Genomic DNA, 17,507 nt, shown 5'->3' with positions numbered 1-17,507 from the left:
ATCCCAGCTACTCAAGAGGCTGAGGTGGGAGAATTACTTGAACCTGGGTGGCAGAGGTTGCAGTGGGCCAACATCACGCCACCACATTTCAGCCTGGGTGACAGTAAGACCCTGTCTCGAGGGAGAAAAAAAAAATTCTAGATACTCATTCTAAGCTTCTGAAATCAAAACCCTCATCTTCCAATTATACAAGCTCCCCAGTCTCTTCCAATTTGCCTTTCTTCTCTTTGAAAGCTTTACAAAAAGAAGAGGTGGTGGCTCACGCTTGTAATCCCAACACTTTGGAAGGCCGAGGTGGGTGGATCACCTGAGGTCAGAAGTTTGAGACCAGCCTGGCCAACATGGTGAAACCCCATCTCTACCAAAAATACAAAAATTAGCTGGGTGTGGTGGCACACACCTGTAGCCCCAGCTACTCGGGGGCACATACCTGTAGCCTCAGCTACTTGAACCCAGGAGACAGAAGTTGCAGTGAGGCGAGATCGTACTGCTCCACTCGAGACTGGACAACAGAGTGAGATTCTATCTCAAGAAAAAAAACAAAAAACAAAAGGAGAGACAGCCAGGTGTGATGGCTCACACCTGTAATCCCAGCACTTTGGAAGGCCGAGGTGGGAGGATCACTGGAGCCCAGGAGTTCAAGACCAGCCTGAGCAACAGAGTGAGACCCCATCTCTTAAAGTTAAACAAAACAAAACAAAAAGAGAGACAGAGATCGGGAGAAATACAAGAAGAGAGTGTTGGAGGGAGAAGGAGAAAGGAGGAGGAAGACATTGAACTGACAAGTACGCTGACCACTTAAGATCCAGATCCCAAAGTAGCTTCAATAACTAAAACTCCAAACGAGAGCACCACTAACCGCTAGGAAGTTGGCCAATGTACTATCAATATCAGTTGACTGGTTTCCATTTGTCTCTTTGGATTGTGCTGGTTTTTCGGAAACATCATTGTCATCGTCATCACTGTCAGCATAAGCACCAAGTAAGCATAGACCGCCTAGAAACAAAAAAGGAAAACAGTATTTGTAACAACGTCAATATGTCCTAAGAAGTATCTAAAACGGAAGTATAACATGGTTTTTTTTAACTTACTTACAGATTAGAACACAACCACAAAACTAATAATCACTGAACTACCACAGAAGAATAAATTACATCGTATGGTTAAAGCTAATAAAAATTAATCTATAGGCCAGGTGCGGTGGCTCAACGCCTGTAATCCCAGCACTTTGGGAGGCTGAGGTGGGTGGATCATGAGGTCAGGCGTTTTGAGACCAGCCTGGGCAACATGGTGAAACCCCATCTCTACTAAAAATACAAAAAATTAGCCAGGCCTGGTAGCATGTGCCTGTAGTCCCAGCTAGTGAGGCAGGAGAAGTGCTTGAACCTGGGAGGCAGAGGTTGCAGTGAGCCAAGATCACGCCACTGCACTCCACCCTGGGCAACAGAGCAAGACTCTGTCTCCGGGGGGGGAAAAAAAAAATTGATCTGGGCTGGGAATGGTGGCTCACACCTGTAATCCCAGCACTTTGGGAGGCTGAGGCGGGCAGATCCCCTGAGATCAGGAGTTCAAGACCAGCCTGACCAACATGGAGAAACCCTGTCTCTACTAAAAATGCAAAATTAGCCGGGTGTGGTGGCACATGCCTGTAATCCCAGCTACTCGGGAGGCTGAGGCAGAAAAATTGCTTAAATTCGGGAGGCAGAGGTTGTGGTGAGCTGAAATCACGCCATTGCACTCCAGCCTGGGCAACAACAGTGAAAATCTGTCTCAAAATAAATAAATAAATAAAATAAAAAATTAAAAAAAAATGTTGATCTATGAGCCAGGCAACACAGCTTATGTCTACAGACCCAACTTCTTGGGGAGGATCTGAGGCAGGAAGATCATTTGAGCTCAGAATCTGAGACCAGCCTCGAAAACATAGTGAGACCTTGTCTCTCCCATAAAAACAAAAACAAAAACAAAAAAAAAGGAAGAGGAAAAAGAATAAAAATTTAGCCGAGCATATGGCTGAGGTGCAAGGATAGCTTGAGCCCAGGAGGTTGAGGCTGCATTAAGCCGAAACATCTCCACTGTACTCCAGCCAGGGTGACAAAGTGAGACTGACCATGTTTCCAAAAAAAAAAAAAAAAAAAAAAAAAAAAACCGAGAACAAGGAAATTAATCTGCATAGTTATTTCAATCAATTATTCAATCTCACTCTTTTCAAATAGTTCATAGATAGTATATCCTGATTTTAGAATTTGGTGATTAAAGTGTTTACTTCAAACTGAGCCAATTACAGTGTAGCAGCTGAAACAAAGACTTTCAAAAACTAAAGAAATCAAGACTTTCAAAGTTAAAAACAAAGCTTTTAATCAATGATTATTCCTTAAACAGGAAGTGACAGAAATTAAAAGCATGAAGTGACAGGAATTAAAAATGGGGCTCAACAGGGCTAAAACCAATGATCAATGTCTTCCTCAAATTTAAGTAGTATCAGGTATAGCCTCTGTAACGCTGCTATGCCATTTCCTTTTGGATCACCTGTGGCTACTCCAAGATTACAATTAACAATATAATACATAGAGTATTATTCTATGTATTATAAACACATAAAATGTTAAATTCTAGCTAGACTTTTTCAGCTATTACTTATATTAAATTTCATAGTGCTGACACATTCTACGCTCACTAAAAAGTTGGTAAATGAAGAGATTTATCAGAAAGTTAAATCTAGTTTTCTGTGTCATACATCCCACACATAAACTCAAAAGGTCACCTAAAAGTAAACATAAATTGTTCCATTAATCATGTAGGAGTTCGTATTCAGTGCCTTAGCATAATAATTCCTGCCTTCATTTTTTTCTGTATGTAGGTTAAGTTTTTTGTTGTTGTTGTTATACTTTAAGTTCTAGGGTACATGTGCACAACAGTGCAGGTTTGTTACATATGTATACATGTACCATGTTGGTGTGCTGCACCCATTAACTCATCATTTACATTAGGTATTTCTCTTAATGCTATCCCTCCCCCACCCCCCACCCCCATGACAGGCCCCAATGTGTGATGTTCCCCATCCTGTGTCCAAATGTTCTCATTGTTCAATTCCTACCTACGAGTGAGAATATGTGGTGTTTGGTTTTCTGTCCTTGCGATAGTTTGCTCAGAATGATGGTTTCCAGCTTCATCCATGTCCCTACAAAGGACATGAACTCATCCTTTTTTATGGCTGCATAGTATTCTATGGTGTATATGTGCCACATTATCTTAATCCAGTCTATCATTGATGGACATTTGGGTTGGTTCTAAGTCTTTGCTATTGTGAATAGTGCTGCAGTAAACACAACGTGTGCATGTGTCTTTATAGCAGCATGATTTATAATCCTTTGGGTATATACCCAGTAATGGGATGGCTGGGTCAAATGGTATTTCTAGTTCTAGATCCTTGAGGAATCACCACACTGTCTTCCACAATGGTTGAACTAGTTTACACTCCCACCAACAGTGTAAAAGCGTTCCTATTTCTCCACATCCTTTCCAGCATATGTAGGTAAGTTCTTAAATAGCAATTTTATTTTGAGACGGGTCTCGCTCTGTCCCCCAGGCTGGAGTGCAGTGGCACGATCTCCGCTCACTACAAGCTCTGCCTCTCAGGTTCACGCCATTCTCCTGCCTCAGCCTCCTGAGTAGCTGGGACTACAGGCGCCCGCCACGCCCGGCTAATTTTTTGTATTTTTAGTAGAGATGGGGTTTCACCGAGTTAGCCAGGATGGTCTTGATCTCCTGACCTCGTGACCCGCCCACCTCAGCCTCCCAAAGTGCTGGGATTACAGGCGTGAGCCACCGCACCTGGCTGAGATGGAGTCTTGCTCTGTTGCCCAGGCTGAAGTGCAGTGGCGCAATCTTGGCTCACTGCAACCTCCACCTCCAGGGTTCATGCGATTCTCCTGCCTCAGCCTCCCGAGTAGCTGCGATTACAGGTGTGCACCACCACACCTGGGTAATGTTTGCATTTTTAGTAGAGATGGGGTTTCACTATGTTGGCCTAGCTGCTCTTGGACTCCTGACCTCAAGTGATCTGCCCACCTCGGCCTCCGAAAGTGCTGGGATTACAGGCATGAGCCACCACACATGGCCTCTAAACATCAATTTCTAAAGTTTGATTTGTTTATGTATGTATGTATTAAGAGACAGGGCCTTGCTCTATTGCCAAGGCTGGAAGCAGTGGATCACTACAGCCTCAAACTCCTGGCCTCAAATGATTCTCTTGCCTCAGCATCCTGAGTGGATGACTAGAGGCACAACTCACCATGCCTGGCTAATTTATTTTATTTTTTATTTTATGCAGAGATGGAATCTCCTATGTTGCCTAGACTGGTCTCATCCTGTCCTCATGTGATCCTCCTGCCTTGACTTCCCAAAATGTTAGGCAAAATTTTTCATTTCTTTTTTTTGAGACAGGGTCTCACTCTGGCACAAGTGAACTGGTGCGATCACAGCTCACTGCAGCCTTGACCTCCTGAGCTCAACCAATCTTCCCACCTCAGTCAGGCTCCTATATAGCTGCCACTAGAGATGCGCACCACCGCACCTGGCTAACTTTTGTAGAGACGGGGTTTTGCCATGTTGCCTAAGCTGGTCTCGAACTCCTGGGCACAAGCCATCCTCCTGCCTCAGTCTCCCATGTAGCTAGGACTACAGGCCTACGCCACCACAATTGGCATTTTTTAAGCACAGAAAAGGTTTTAATCTGTTGTTCAGTTTGGTCTCGAATTCCTGAGCTCAAGCAATCCCCTGCCTGAGCCTCCCAAAGTGCTGACATTACAGGTGTGAGCCACCTTGTCTGACCACAAAATATAGGTGTGAGCCACCTCACCTGGCCACAATAGTATTTTAAACTGGTAAGAAAGATATTTTACATGGACGTTTGTGGATGGGCATGGTGGCTCATGCCTGTAATGCCAGCACTTTGGGAGGCTGAGGCAGGTGGATCACGAGGTCAGATCGAGACCATCCTGGCCAACATGGTGAAATCCCGCCTCCATTAAAAACAAAAAATTAGCTGGCTGTGGTGGTGCGCGCCTGTAATCCCAGCTACTCGGGAGGCTGAGGCATGAGAATCACTTGAACCCGGAAGGTGGAGATTGCAGTGAGCTGAGATCGTGCCACTGTACTCCAGTCTGGTGACAGGGTGAGACTCTATCTAAAAAAAAAGGGGGAAAAAAAAAAGAGAGAGAGAAATTTGCATGGACGTTTCTTAGACAGTGTCTCTAATTTTTTTTTTTTTTTTTGAGATGGAGTCTCACACTGTTACCCAGGCTGGAGTGCAGTGGCACAATCTCAGCTCAGTGCAACCTCCGCCTCCCAGGTTCAGGCTATTCTCTTGCCTCAGCCTCCCGAGTAGCTAGGATTAACAGACGCACGCCACCATGACCTGCTAATTTTTGTACTTTTAGTAGAGATGGGGTTTCACCATGTTGGCCACACTGGTCTCGAATTCCTGACCTCAAGTGATCTGCTCTCCTCGGCCTCCCAAAGTGCTGGGATTACAGGTGTAAGCCCTGCACCTGGCTTTTTTTTTTTTTTTGATATGGAGTTTCGCTCTTCTTGCCCAGGCTGGAGTGCAATGGTGCAGTCGTGATTCACTGCAACCTCTGCCTCCCAGGTTCAAGCGATTCTCCAGCCTCGGTCTCCCAAGTAGCTGGGATTACAGGCGTGCACCACCATGCTTGGCTAATTTTTTTGTATTTTTAGTAGACATGGGGTTTCACCATGTTGGCCAGGCTGCTCTCGCAGTCCTGACCTCAAGTGATCCGCCTGCCTTGGCCTCCAAAAGTGCTGAGATTACAGGCGTGAACCACTGCGCCCGGCCCAATTTTCTTGATATTCTGAACAAAAGCTATTCAGCTTTGTAAGAGCAGAACTACCAAAGGAGAAACTTCTGTATGAAATAATGCTGCACTTTTGTATACAGTACTGATGGATTCTGGAAAGGAAAAGTGGGAAATTTTATTTTTAAATAAAAATACTGGCCGGGCACGGTGGCTCATGCCTGTAATCCCAGCACTTTGGGAGGCCAAGGCGGGCGGATCACCTGAGGTCAGGAGTTCAAGATCGGCTGGCCAACATGGTGAAACTCATCTCTACTAAAAATCCAAAAAAAGTAGCTGGGCTTGGTGGCAGGCACCTGCAATCCCAGCTACTTGGGAGGTTGAGGCGGGAGAATCACTTGAACCCAGGAGGCGGTGGTTACAGTGAGCCGAGGCTGTGCCATTGCACTCCAACCTGGGGAACAAGAACAAAACTCTAACTCAAAATAAATTAATTAAAAATAAAAATACTTCTAATGACAATCATAGATATAATCACTTTCAGTAAAAAGTTTCAATCAGGTAAGCTGCATGGTATTTTCATTACAAAATTTCCCAACAAGAGGTAGTTCCCCAGGTCCACAGGCAAAATAGGCTCTGCCTATTCCCTTTCTTCACCTAAGAGCTTTTCACCTATGGACAAACTTCTTCTAAACTCCTAAAAACATAATAAATTAGCCAAGAAAATGAAAATTATTAAGCCTAGTGTTTGTGAGAAATTCAGAGAGACATCATAAATTGATCAAACTTTTTTTTTTTTTTTTTTTGAGCAAGAGTCTTGCTCTGTCGCCCAGGGTGAAATGCAGTCACACGATCTCGGCTCACTGCAGCCTCTGTTTCCTGGGTTCAAGCGACTCTCCTGCCTCAGCCTACCAAGCAGCTGGGATTACAGGTGCGTGCCAATGTAATTTTTGTATTTTTTTGTTTTTTTTTTTTTTGGAGATGGAGACTCCTGACCTCAGGTGATCCACCCGCTTCGGGCTCCCAAAGTGCTGGGATTACAGGCATGAGCCACCCAGCCTGGCCTTTTCTATTTTCGTAGAGACAGGGTTTCACCATGTTGCCAGGCTGGTCTCGAACTCTTGACCTCAGGTGATCCACCTGCCTCGGCCTCCCATAGTGTTGGGAGGCGGCAGCCATGGTGACCGCCTAGATCCCGTATATCTTAAGTGAAATTTGGCAACAGGTACCAAGAGCTACAAAACTCAAGTTTATTTTATATAGTCTCATCTTTGAGACTATAATACCAAGACATAACTCCAAAAAAACTTTGCTCAAAGCTTCTGGTGGCTTGCTTCAAACAACTAAAATCTGTAAACACTCAAATGCTCTCAAACAGTGGACTGGCAAAGCAAATTATAGGACATACCTGATTTATCACCATTTTGTGATAAATCAGACTATTATAGAATCACATGAAATATTACTAAAGGAATTAAAAGTAATGCTAAAGGAATAAAAGCAAGTCATAAAATACATACAAAATTTAATTAAATCTCAGAAAACACAGTGTATATACTGTTAACAGGAATGAAGTTAGAATAACACTGAAAATAAACGTTCACATTATCAGGTAAAATTGCTTTATCTTAGAAAAATCTCAGAGGCTGGGCAGGGTCGCTCACTGCTCTAATCCCAGCACTGTGGGAGGCTGAGACGAGTGGATTACAAGGTCAGGAGTTCAAGACCAGCCTGGCCAAGATGCTGAAACCCTGTCTCTACTAAAAATATAAAATTAGCCGGGCATGGTGGCATCAGCCAGTAATCCCAGCTACTAGGGAGGCTGAAGCAGGAGAATTGCTTTAACTCAGGCGACGGAGGTTGCAGTGGGCCAAGATCACACCACTGCACTCCAGCCTGGGCGACAGAACAAGACTCCATCTCAAAGTTAAAAAAAAAAAAAAAAAAAGAGAGAGAAAAATCTTAGAAACAAAACCAACAGGATGGTCACGATGGCTCACATCTATAATCCTAGCATTTTGGGAGGCCAAGGAAGGAGGATCACTTGAGCCTCCTTGAGAACAGCCTGGGCAATAAAGTGAGACCATGTCTACAGAAAGAAAAAAAATTTTATTAAAAACAACAACAAAGCTGGCTAGGTGTCACTGACCTATAAGCAGGTACTAAAGAACTCCAAGAATTTAATTTCTTTCCTTCTTTTCTTTTTGAGACAGAATTTCGCTCTTGTTGCCCAGGCTAGAGTGCAATGGCGTGATCTCGGCTCACCGCAACCTCTGCCTCCTGGGTTCAAGCGATTTTCCTGCTTCAGCCTCCCAGGTAGCTGGAATTACAGGCATGCGCCACCATGCCCAGCTAGTTTTGTATTTTCAGTAGAGATGGGGTTTCTCCATGCTGGTCAGGCTGGCCTCGAACTCCAGACCTCAGGTGATCCGCCGGTTTCAGCTTCCCAAAGTGCTGGGATTAGAGGCATGAGTCACAGCACCTGGCCGTTTTTTTTTTGTTTTTTTTTTTTTTTGAGATGGAGTCTTACTCTGTCACCCAGGCTGGAGTGCAATGGTGTGGTCTAGCTCACTGCAACCTCCGCCTCCCGGGTTCAAGCGATTCTCCCACCTCAGGCTCATGAGTAGCTGGGACTACAAGTGCGTGCCACCATACCCAGCTAATTTTTGTATTTTTAGTAGCAATGGGGTTTCACTATGTTGGCCAGGCTGGTCTTGAACTCCCGACCTTGTCATCTGCCTGCCTTGGCCTCCCAAAGTGCTGGGATTACACGCGTGAACCACTGCACCCGGCCTTGTTTTTTTTTCCTTTGAGATGAAGTTTCACTCTGTTGCCAGGCTGGAGTGAAGTGGCATGATCTTGGCTCACTGCAACCTCCACCTCCCGGGTTCAAGTGATTCTCCCATCTCAGCTTCCTGAGTAGCTGGGACTACAGGCTCATGCCACCACACCCAGCTAATTTTTGTATTTTTAGTAGAAATGGGTTTTCACCATGTTGGCCAGGATGGTCTCAGTCTCTTGGCCTTGTGATCTGCCTGCCTTAGCCTCCCAAAGTGCTGGGATTATAGGCGTGAGCCACCGTGCCCCGCCTATTTTTTTAAATTATTTTTTACACAGGGTCTCATTCTGTCACCTAGGCTGGATTGCAGTGGCATGATCATACATAGCTGACTGCAGCCTTGAACTCCTGGGCTCAAGCGATCCTCCTGCCTCAGTCTCCCAAGTAGCTAGGCCCACAGGTGCTCATCAGCATGTCCAGCTCATTTTAAATTTTTTTGTAGAGATGGGGGTCTCGGCCAGGTGCGATGGCTCATGCCTGTAATACCAGCACTTTGGGAGGCTGAGGCAGGTGGATTACTTGAAGTCAGGAGTTCCAGACCAGCCTGGCCAACATGGCGAACCGTCTCTACTGAAAATACAAAAATTAGCTGGGCATGGTGGCGTGGGCCCGTAATCCCAGCTACTTGGAAGGCTGAGGAAGGAGAATCGCTGGAACCCAGGAGACAGAGACTGCAGTGAGCCAAGATCACGCCACTGCACTCCAGCCTAGGCAACAGAGACTCTGACTCCAAAAAAAAAAAAAAAAAGAGTCTCTCTGCTGCCTAGGCTGGTCTTGAACTCTAGGATTCAAGTGATCCTCCCACCTCAGCCTCCCAAAGCACTAGGATTACAGGCACGAGCCACTCATTTGCAGGGGCGTTAAAAACTAAGCTCCTGGGCTGGGCACAGTGGCTCATGCCTGTAATCCCCGCACTTTGGGAGGCCAAGGCAGGAAGATCACTTAAACCCTAGAGTTGTAAGAACAAGTCCTTGACTACTATTAAGATAAAGATGTGTTGAAGGCTGGGTGTGGTGGCTCAGACCTGTGATCACCGCACTTTGGGAGTCCAAGGTGGGTGGATCACTTGAGGTCAGAAGTTCAAGACCAGCCTGGCCAACATGGCGAAACCCCATCTCTACTAAAAATACAAAAATTAGCCAGTAATCTCAGTTGCTCAGGAGGGTGAGGTACGAGAAATCACTTCAACCCAGGAGGCAGAGGTTGCAGGGAGCCAAGATCATGCCACTGCACTCGAACTCAAAAAAAAAAAAAAAAAAAAAAAAAAAAAAAGATTTGTTGCTACTTAAAGCCTGAGAAAGCATGGTCATTCTTCAGAGCCATAGTGTTTTGTTTTTTTTTTTTTTTGAGACGGAGTCTTGCTCTGTCGCCCAGGCTGGAGTGTGCAGTGGCACGGTCTCGGCTCACTGCAAGCTCCACCTCCTGGGTTCACGCCATTCTCCTGCCTCAGCTTCCCGAGTAGCTGGGACTACAGGCGCCCGCCACCACGCCCAGCTAATTTTTTGTATTTTTAGTACAGATGGGGTCTCACCGTGTTAGCCAGGATGGTCTCGATCTCCTGACCTCATTATCCACCCACCTCGGCCTCCCAAAGTGCTGGGATTACAGGCGTGAGCCACTGTGCCCGGCCCAGAGCCATAGTTTTTAGCAGTCTTTTTTTGAGAGAGGTGTTGACCCCTCAAACCTCAACATTCTTACTTACCTTTGAGAGATGGTGCCACACAATTTGTATATCAGCTACCTATATCAGGCAGTAAATTATTTCTTAGGTATATACCTCTTATGGCTTGAACGTGCCCCTAAGAAGGATGTTTTGGAAATTAAATCCCCAGTGCAACAGTGTTGGGAGGTAGGGGCCTAATGGAAGGTGTTGACATCACGAGAGGACAATCAAACCACAGGAGTAATCGAGGAAGTTTCTCCTAGAAACATTTAAATTTATATTTTATTTTATGTATTTATTTGAGACAGGTTCTCACTGTTGCCCAGGCTGGAGTGCAGTGACAAAACCTCAGTTCACTGCAACCTCCACCTCCGGAGTAGCTGCGATTATAGGTGTGCGCCACCACGCCTGGCTAATTTTTATGTTTTTAGTAGAGATGGGGTTTCACCACGTTGGCCAGGCTGGTCTCGAACTCCTGAACTCAGGTGATTCGCCCACTTCAGACTACCAAAGTGCTGGGATTACAGGTGTGAGCCACCGCTTCTGGCTAAATTCTACATATTTTAAATGAATATTAGGTCTCAAATGAAATAACATATGCAGTTTGCAAATACAAAATGGTATAATGTAGTTCTGAAATTTCTCTCACATTCAAATTTTAGCTTTCTAACGCACACTGGGATGTTTTGTTTGTTTTTTTTTTTTTTTAGGTGGCAAATGGTGAGGAAAGTGGAATAAGCATCTATCATTTTAAGCATCAAATAGTACAAAAAGTATTCTGAACTGAAAAGAAATTACTACCAATTACAGAATATTTAATATTAAAACACATTTTACTCTTCCAAGATACAGAGTAGAGAAAATTAACGTTCTTGGCACTTACTATGTCACATCTGGAAATATCTCAGAAATAAAAGATCCATTTTACAGATTAATGAGGTTCAACCCAATTAGTAATTGCGCCAAAGCCTAAGTGTGAATGCCAGAGTGATGAATTGAACCCAGGTTTGTCTACAAAACCACTGTTGCAACTATGGCATTCCTTTGTACCTGAAAATATTTAATAAGATCAATTTCCAGGTCCACCAATGTTTGTTAGGTAACCAATCAAGCCAGAGTGTTAAAAAAGGAATAGGAGTTGGCATGCCTAATGAACACCAAGCTAGTGGGAGGACCAGAAAACTAGTTATAAAATAGCATCAGGAAAAAAATAGTAAAAAACGTTTTGGGTAAAGAAAAACAACAAATTTTGCACTGGTCAAAGTGTATATACATCAACATTCTCTCACAAACAAAAATAATCTTAAATCATATTTTTGGGAGAAATAATGTTAGCAACACTAAAGCATTCAGCAAAACATTCTATGTGCAAACCCAACTTGACTTTAATGAAAGAGGTGGGAGAAAAAATGTAAAAAACAAAACAAAAGCATACCTGTTGCTTTAACAGCTGTGGGTCTAGTGGTCATGACTGGTTTTGGAGGAGTCTGAACAACTCTAGGAACCTCCTGCACCGCTTCCTGTTCATCTGGATTTAAAAAAAAAAAAAAAAAAAAAAAGAAAAGAAAACTGCAGTCAGATTCCAGACCAGAGAAAACACTAGAGGTGACAAATCAACCTTTGATTTAACATTTCAGCTCTAGATTCCATCAATTTTTAAAAAAGTGCATTTCGGCTGGGCTCACACCTGTAATCCCAGCACTTTGGGAGGCCAAGACAGGGGGGGAGGGTGTCACTTGAGGTCAGAGGTTCAAGACCAGCCTGGCTACCATGGTGAAACCCCATCTCTACTAAAAATACAAAAAAAAAAAAAAAAAATTGCTGGGCGTGATGGCACTTGCCTGTAATCCCAGCTACTCGGGAGGCTGAGGCAGGAGGATCGCTTGAACCCAGGAGGCAGAGGTTACTGCAGCCCTGGGCCACAGAGGAAGACTCCATCTCAAAAAAAAAAAAAAGGACATTTCATTGACCCAAATAATTGGGAGATGATAAACACACAGAGCTGGAATCTTTATTATTTTTTTTTGAGATGGAGTTTCGCTCTTGTCGCCCAGGCTGGTCAAACTCCTGACCTCGAGTAATCCGCCTACCTCGGCCTCCCAAAGTGCTGGGATTACAGGTATGAGTCACCGTGTCCTGGAGTCTTTCATCTGCCTACAAACTTCAACATCAAGAGAAGACTCTTACCATGGTAAATAAAAATTATTAATACATCTGCATGGCCGGGCGCGGTGGCTCTTGCCTGTAATGATCGCTTGAGCCCTGGAGTTCGAGACCAGCCCCGGAAACATGAAGAAACTCCGTCTCTACTGAAAACGCAAAAATTAGCCGGGCATGGTGGCAGGGTCCTGTAGCCCCAGCTACCCAGGAGGCTAAGGCGGGAGGATCGCTTGAATTCGGGACGTGGAGGTTGCAGTGAGCCCAAGATCGTGCCACTGCACTCCAGCCTGGGCGACAGATTGAGACCTTGTCTCGAAAAAACAAAACAAAACTCTTAAAAAGTTACATCTGCAATACTTACAAATACATACAAAAACAGTAAGTATTCTCCAGGCTATGATAGGACCTTTACAAGACACACCAAACACTGCTATTGCGGATTTTTTCCAATTAACCACCCAGCGTGATCTCTGAACATCTGAAACGGTCGCGGCTCCTCCGGCGCCTAGCCCTGGAGTCACTTTTAATCCAAGCACCACTCCAGTGAGAACCACACAAATACTTAGGAACCTACCAGCTCCATTTCTCCAGGAAATTTGCTAGTGTGGGGTTTTGCTAGTGTGGGGATGCTTACTGGCTGGAATATTAAGAGCTTTTTCTAAACGTCTCTATCCCCGTTTCGACAAAACCGAAAGGAGGCAGATGACGTGTGGAGGCCTGGTCCACAGTCACAGGCCGCGCACGCGGAAACTCATCCTCATATCCAACCTCTGCGTTACCCAAAACCGACCCGGGGCGTCTGGGAGACTCAGGGTGCCCAAACTTCGGTCATATTTCAAACGTTCCTGGGGCAAGCCCTGCACCACAGATGGCGCCTCGGGCTTGGCCCGGGCCAAGGGCGCCGAACTCGGCCTGGCCCTTCTGCGGCCCGGAGCCCAGGGTCGCCTCGCCTGCAGGCCCGCAGCAGGCAGGCCTCGGAAGCCGACCTCGCCCGCCTCCCTCGCCGAGTCTGGCCAGGCGCCGTGAGGAGCCTAGGCCGCAAGCCCTGAGCTCGAGTTCAGGTCCCCCCGCGCACCCTTGCCTTCTGAAGGCGAGTCGTCCGAGGCCGCGGCGGCAGTCACCGCGGTGGTGGTCGTCGCCGCCGACGGGGCGGGCTGGCTGGGGACCGCCGCCGTTGAGTCCGGTTCACTGTCGGGTTCCGGCTCCGGGTCCCGGCCCGGCGTGCTGCCCCGAGGACCCGGCGGAGAGAGCTGCAGAATGGGCCTACGGCCGGGTACCGCCCGGGACTTCTTCCCCATCGCGAGCCCGAGCGCGAGCAGCGAGCGTCGAGCGGCCGAGAGGGGCGGGCACTGGGCGCTGGGCGCTGCGACGCGTAATCAATATTCATGCACCGCGACACCGCCTCCAGCCCGGATCCGCTTTCAACCGGCGGAGCACGCGCTTGCGCAAGCGCCTCGGGCCCTTCGGCTCTTCTGGCTCTTCCTCACCAGGAGAAAGGGCGGGATTACCAACTGCGCTAGGCGATTGGCTGTTTTGACCCAGAGAAGGTACCGGTGGCCAATGGAAAAGGAAAAAGGGTGAGTCCAGCCAATAGTGCGGTAGGGCCTGAATTAGAACGACTTCCCCACTTCCGTCGGGTTCCACCCATGCGCTTTCCTCAAGCCTTTTCTTTGCCCGGTTGTCCTCCATCTTGTGGCTGTTCTCGGCAGAGCGTTTCATGTTGTCTGTCTTCTAGAGAGGTGTGCTGCTGGGCCGAGCGCACTCACGCCTGTAATCTCAACACTTTGGGAGGCCGAGGCGGGTGGATCACGAGGTCAGGAGTTCAAGACCAGCTTGTCCAAGTGGTGAAACCCCGTCTCTACTAAAAATACAAAAAATTTAGTCGGGCGCGGTGGCAGGCGCCTGTAATCCTAGCTAGTCGGGAGACTGAGGCAGGCGAATCGCATGAACCCGGCGGCAGAGGTTACAGTGAGCCGAGATCGCGCCACTGCACCCCACCCTGGGCGACAGAGTGACTGTCTCAAAAAAAGAAAAAAGAGAAAGGTATGCTGTTTTCCGAGCCCTTCCCCACGTTTCGCCCTGATTATTGTGGCTTACTTTGGGTATAGCATTGAACATTAAATGGGACAGTGGGTCTTTTACGCTTTTGTAATTTCCTGCAGCACACAAATAGATGTCTCATATTTTCTCGCTTATTGGCTGGGAAAAATCACGAGATATTCCACTACCTACAAGGAAAAAGCCTAAAATTGTTGGGATGGGATACAGAAACCTTACCAGTTTTGTACCACTATCGTCAACATGCTTTAATTTACCCTTGCTTTAACACTGCCCCCTCTCCCGTCTCCTACCGCTGGAGCCCGCCACTTGGAGCATCACCTCCCTCACTTTTCCTTTGCACTGGCTGGAATAATTACTGCATCACATGATGAAAGTCTTTTATTCTTTCATCAGGGCGCAATGCAGACGCAGTGCAGGCGTGACCTCTCCTGCCCAGCCTCTCCCTCGCACTTGACATCCTGTTGACATCCGTCTCCCCTCTAAACTAAAGAATGCGAGTGGTATTTATTTTTATATCCGCAGCAGCTCAGTTCCCACTAAAAATACCTAATACTTACTGAGCTCTATGTGTCAGTCACCAAGCACTGTACACGTAGAATTGCATTTGATTCTCTTTTAAAATGATTATTTCTAATTTTATTTTTAAAAGTGTCTTGCTTTGTCATCCAAGTTGGAGTAACGTGGCATGATTATAGCCGACTGCAGCCTCAAACTCCTGGGCTAAAGCCATTTTTTTTTGAGACGGTGTCTTGCTCTGTTGCCCAGGCTGGAGTGCAATGGCGCAATCTCGACTCACTGCAGCCTCTGCCCTCCAGGTCCAAGCGACTCTCCTGCCTCAGCCTCCCCAGTAGTTGAGATAACAGGCGCCCACCACCACGCCTGGCTAATTTTTGTATTTTTAGTTGAGACAGGGTTTTGCCATGTTGGTCAGGCTGGTCTTGAACTCCTGACCTCAGGTGATCCACCCGCCTTGGACTCCCAAAGTGCTGGGATTATAGGCGTGAGCCACCGTGCCCGGGCTACTTTTTTAATTTTAATTTTAATTAATTTATTTTTGAGAGAGCTTCTGTCGCCAGGCTGGAGTGCGGTGGCACGATCTTGGCTCACTGCAATTTCTGCCTCCCAGGTTCAAGCGATTCCGCTGCCTCAGCCTCCTGAGTAGCTGGGACTACAGGTGCGCAGCACCTTGCCTGGCTAATTTTTTGTATCTTTGTAGAGACGGGGTTTCACCATATTGGCCAGGCTGGTCTAGATCTCCTGACCTCATGATCTGTCTACCTTGGCCTCCCAAAGTGCTGAGATTACAGATTTTTATTTTGTATACAGAGTTGCCCAGGTTGGAGGGCAGTGGTGCGATCTTGGCTTAAGGGAGGAGACCACCCCTCATATTGTCTTATGCCCAATTTCTGCCTCCAAAGAAAGAAAAAGTAAAAACTAAAAGGCAGAAATGAAATCCACAGGTAGACAGCCCGGCGCCACACCCTGGGCCTGGTAGTTAAAGACTGACCCCTGACCTAATCGGTTATGTTATCTATAGATTAAAGACATCATATAGAAAAGCACTGTGAAAATCCCTATCCTGTTTTGTTCCGATCTAATTACCTGTGCACGCAGCCCCCAGTCACATACCTCCTGCTTGCTCAGTCGATCACGAACCCTCTCATGCGCACCACCTTAGAGTTGTGAGCCCTTAAAAGGGACAGGAATTGCTCACTCGGGCCGCTTGGCTCTTGAGACAGGAGTCTTGCCGATGCCCCCGGCTGAATAAACCCCTTCCTTCTTTAACTCGGTGTCTGAGGAGTTTTGTCTGCGGCTCGTCCTGCTACAGGCTCACTGCAACCTCCACCTCGTGGGTTCAAGCGATTCTCCCACCTCAGCCTCCGGAGTAGCTGGGACTACAGGCGCATGCCATCACCCCCACTAATCTTTGTATTTTTAGTAGAGATGAGGTTTCACCATGTTGGCCAGGCTGGTCTTGAACTCCTGACCTCAAGTGATCTGCCTGCCTCAGCCTCCCAAAGTGCTGGGATTACAGGCGTGAGCCACGGTGCCTGGCCTAATTTTTTTTTTTTTTTTTTTAGAGGGAGTTTTGCTCTTGTCACCCAGGCTGGAGTGCAATGGCACGATCTCAGCTCACTGCAACTTCCGACTCCCAGGTTCAAGCGATTCTCCTACCTCAGCCTCCCGAGTAGCTGGAATTACAGGCACCCACCACCACCCCCTACTAATTTTTTGCATTTTTAGTTGACGAGTTTTCGCCATGTTGGCCAGGCTGGTCTCAAACTCCTGACCTCAGGTGATCCACCCGCCTCGGCTTCCAAGAGTGCTAGGATTACAGGCGTGAGCCACGGTGCCCGGCCTGAAGAATTTGCTGGGTTTTTTTTTTGTTTTGAGACGGAGTCTCGCTCTGTCACCCAGGCTAGAGTGCAGTGGCGCGATCTTGGTTCACTGCAAGCTCTGCCTCCCGGGTTCACGCCATTCTCCTGCCTCAGCCTCCCGAGTAGCTGGGACTACAGGCGCCCACCACCACGCCCCGCTAATGTTTTTGTATTTTTAGTAGAGACAGGGTTTCACCGTGTTAGCCAGGATGGTCTCGATCTCCTGATCTCGTGATCCACCTGCCTTGGCCTCCCAAAGTGCTGCGATTACAGGCCTGAGCCACTGTGCCAGGCCAAGAATTTGCTGTTTTAAAGCTGTTAGCAGGCCGGGCGCGGTGGCTCACACCTGTAATGCCAGCACTTTGGGAGGCCGAGGTGGGCAGATCACAAGGTCAGGAGATCGAGACCATCCTGGCTAACACGGTGAAATCCCGTCTCTACTAAAAAAAATACAAAAAATTAGCCAGGCACGGTGGCGGGCGCCTGTAGTCTCAGCTACTGGGGAGGCTGAGGCAGGAGAATGCCGTGAACCTGGGAGGCAGAGTTTGCAGTGAACTGAGATCACACCATTGCACTCCAGCCTGGGGGAT

At 47.0% G+C, this 17,507-nt stretch overlaps 1 protein-coding gene across 4 annotated transcripts in view; it reads right to left on the bottom strand.

The window, feature by feature from the left end:
* The window catches only part of FNBP4 (formin binding protein 4), a 49,983-nt gene extending 35,990 nt beyond the window's left edge, over positions 1-13,993 (bottom strand). For 2 of the 4 annotated variants that reach the window (XM_054439529.2, XM_054439531.2), the window contains exons 1-3: positions 13,554-13,993; positions 11,754-11,846; positions 860-996 (exon numbers count right to left, since the gene is read on the bottom strand). In XM_054439529.2, coding sequence (XP_054295504.1) covers positions 860-996; positions 11,754-11,846; positions 13,554-13,776 — 453 coding nt within the window. In that variant the 5' untranslated portion in view covers positions 13,777-13,993. Of the gene's footprint in view, positions 1-859; positions 997-11,753; positions 11,847-12,159 lie in introns of all 4 variants that reach the window. The other 2 variants (XM_063671819.1, XM_054439530.2) reach the window with 2 other exon arrangements.
* Between the last annotated feature and the right edge of the window lie 3,514 nt (positions 13,994-17,507).

The sequence above is a fragment of the Pongo pygmaeus genome, chromosome 9, assembly GCF_028885625.2.
Source record: "Pongo pygmaeus isolate AG05252 chromosome 9, NHGRI_mPonPyg2-v2.0_pri, whole genome shotgun sequence".
NCBI lineage: Eukaryota > Metazoa > Chordata > Mammalia > Primates > Hominidae > Pongo > Pongo pygmaeus.
Note: the sequence above shows the minus strand (reverse complement) of the source record. Positions and strands in the feature narration are given on the sequence as shown.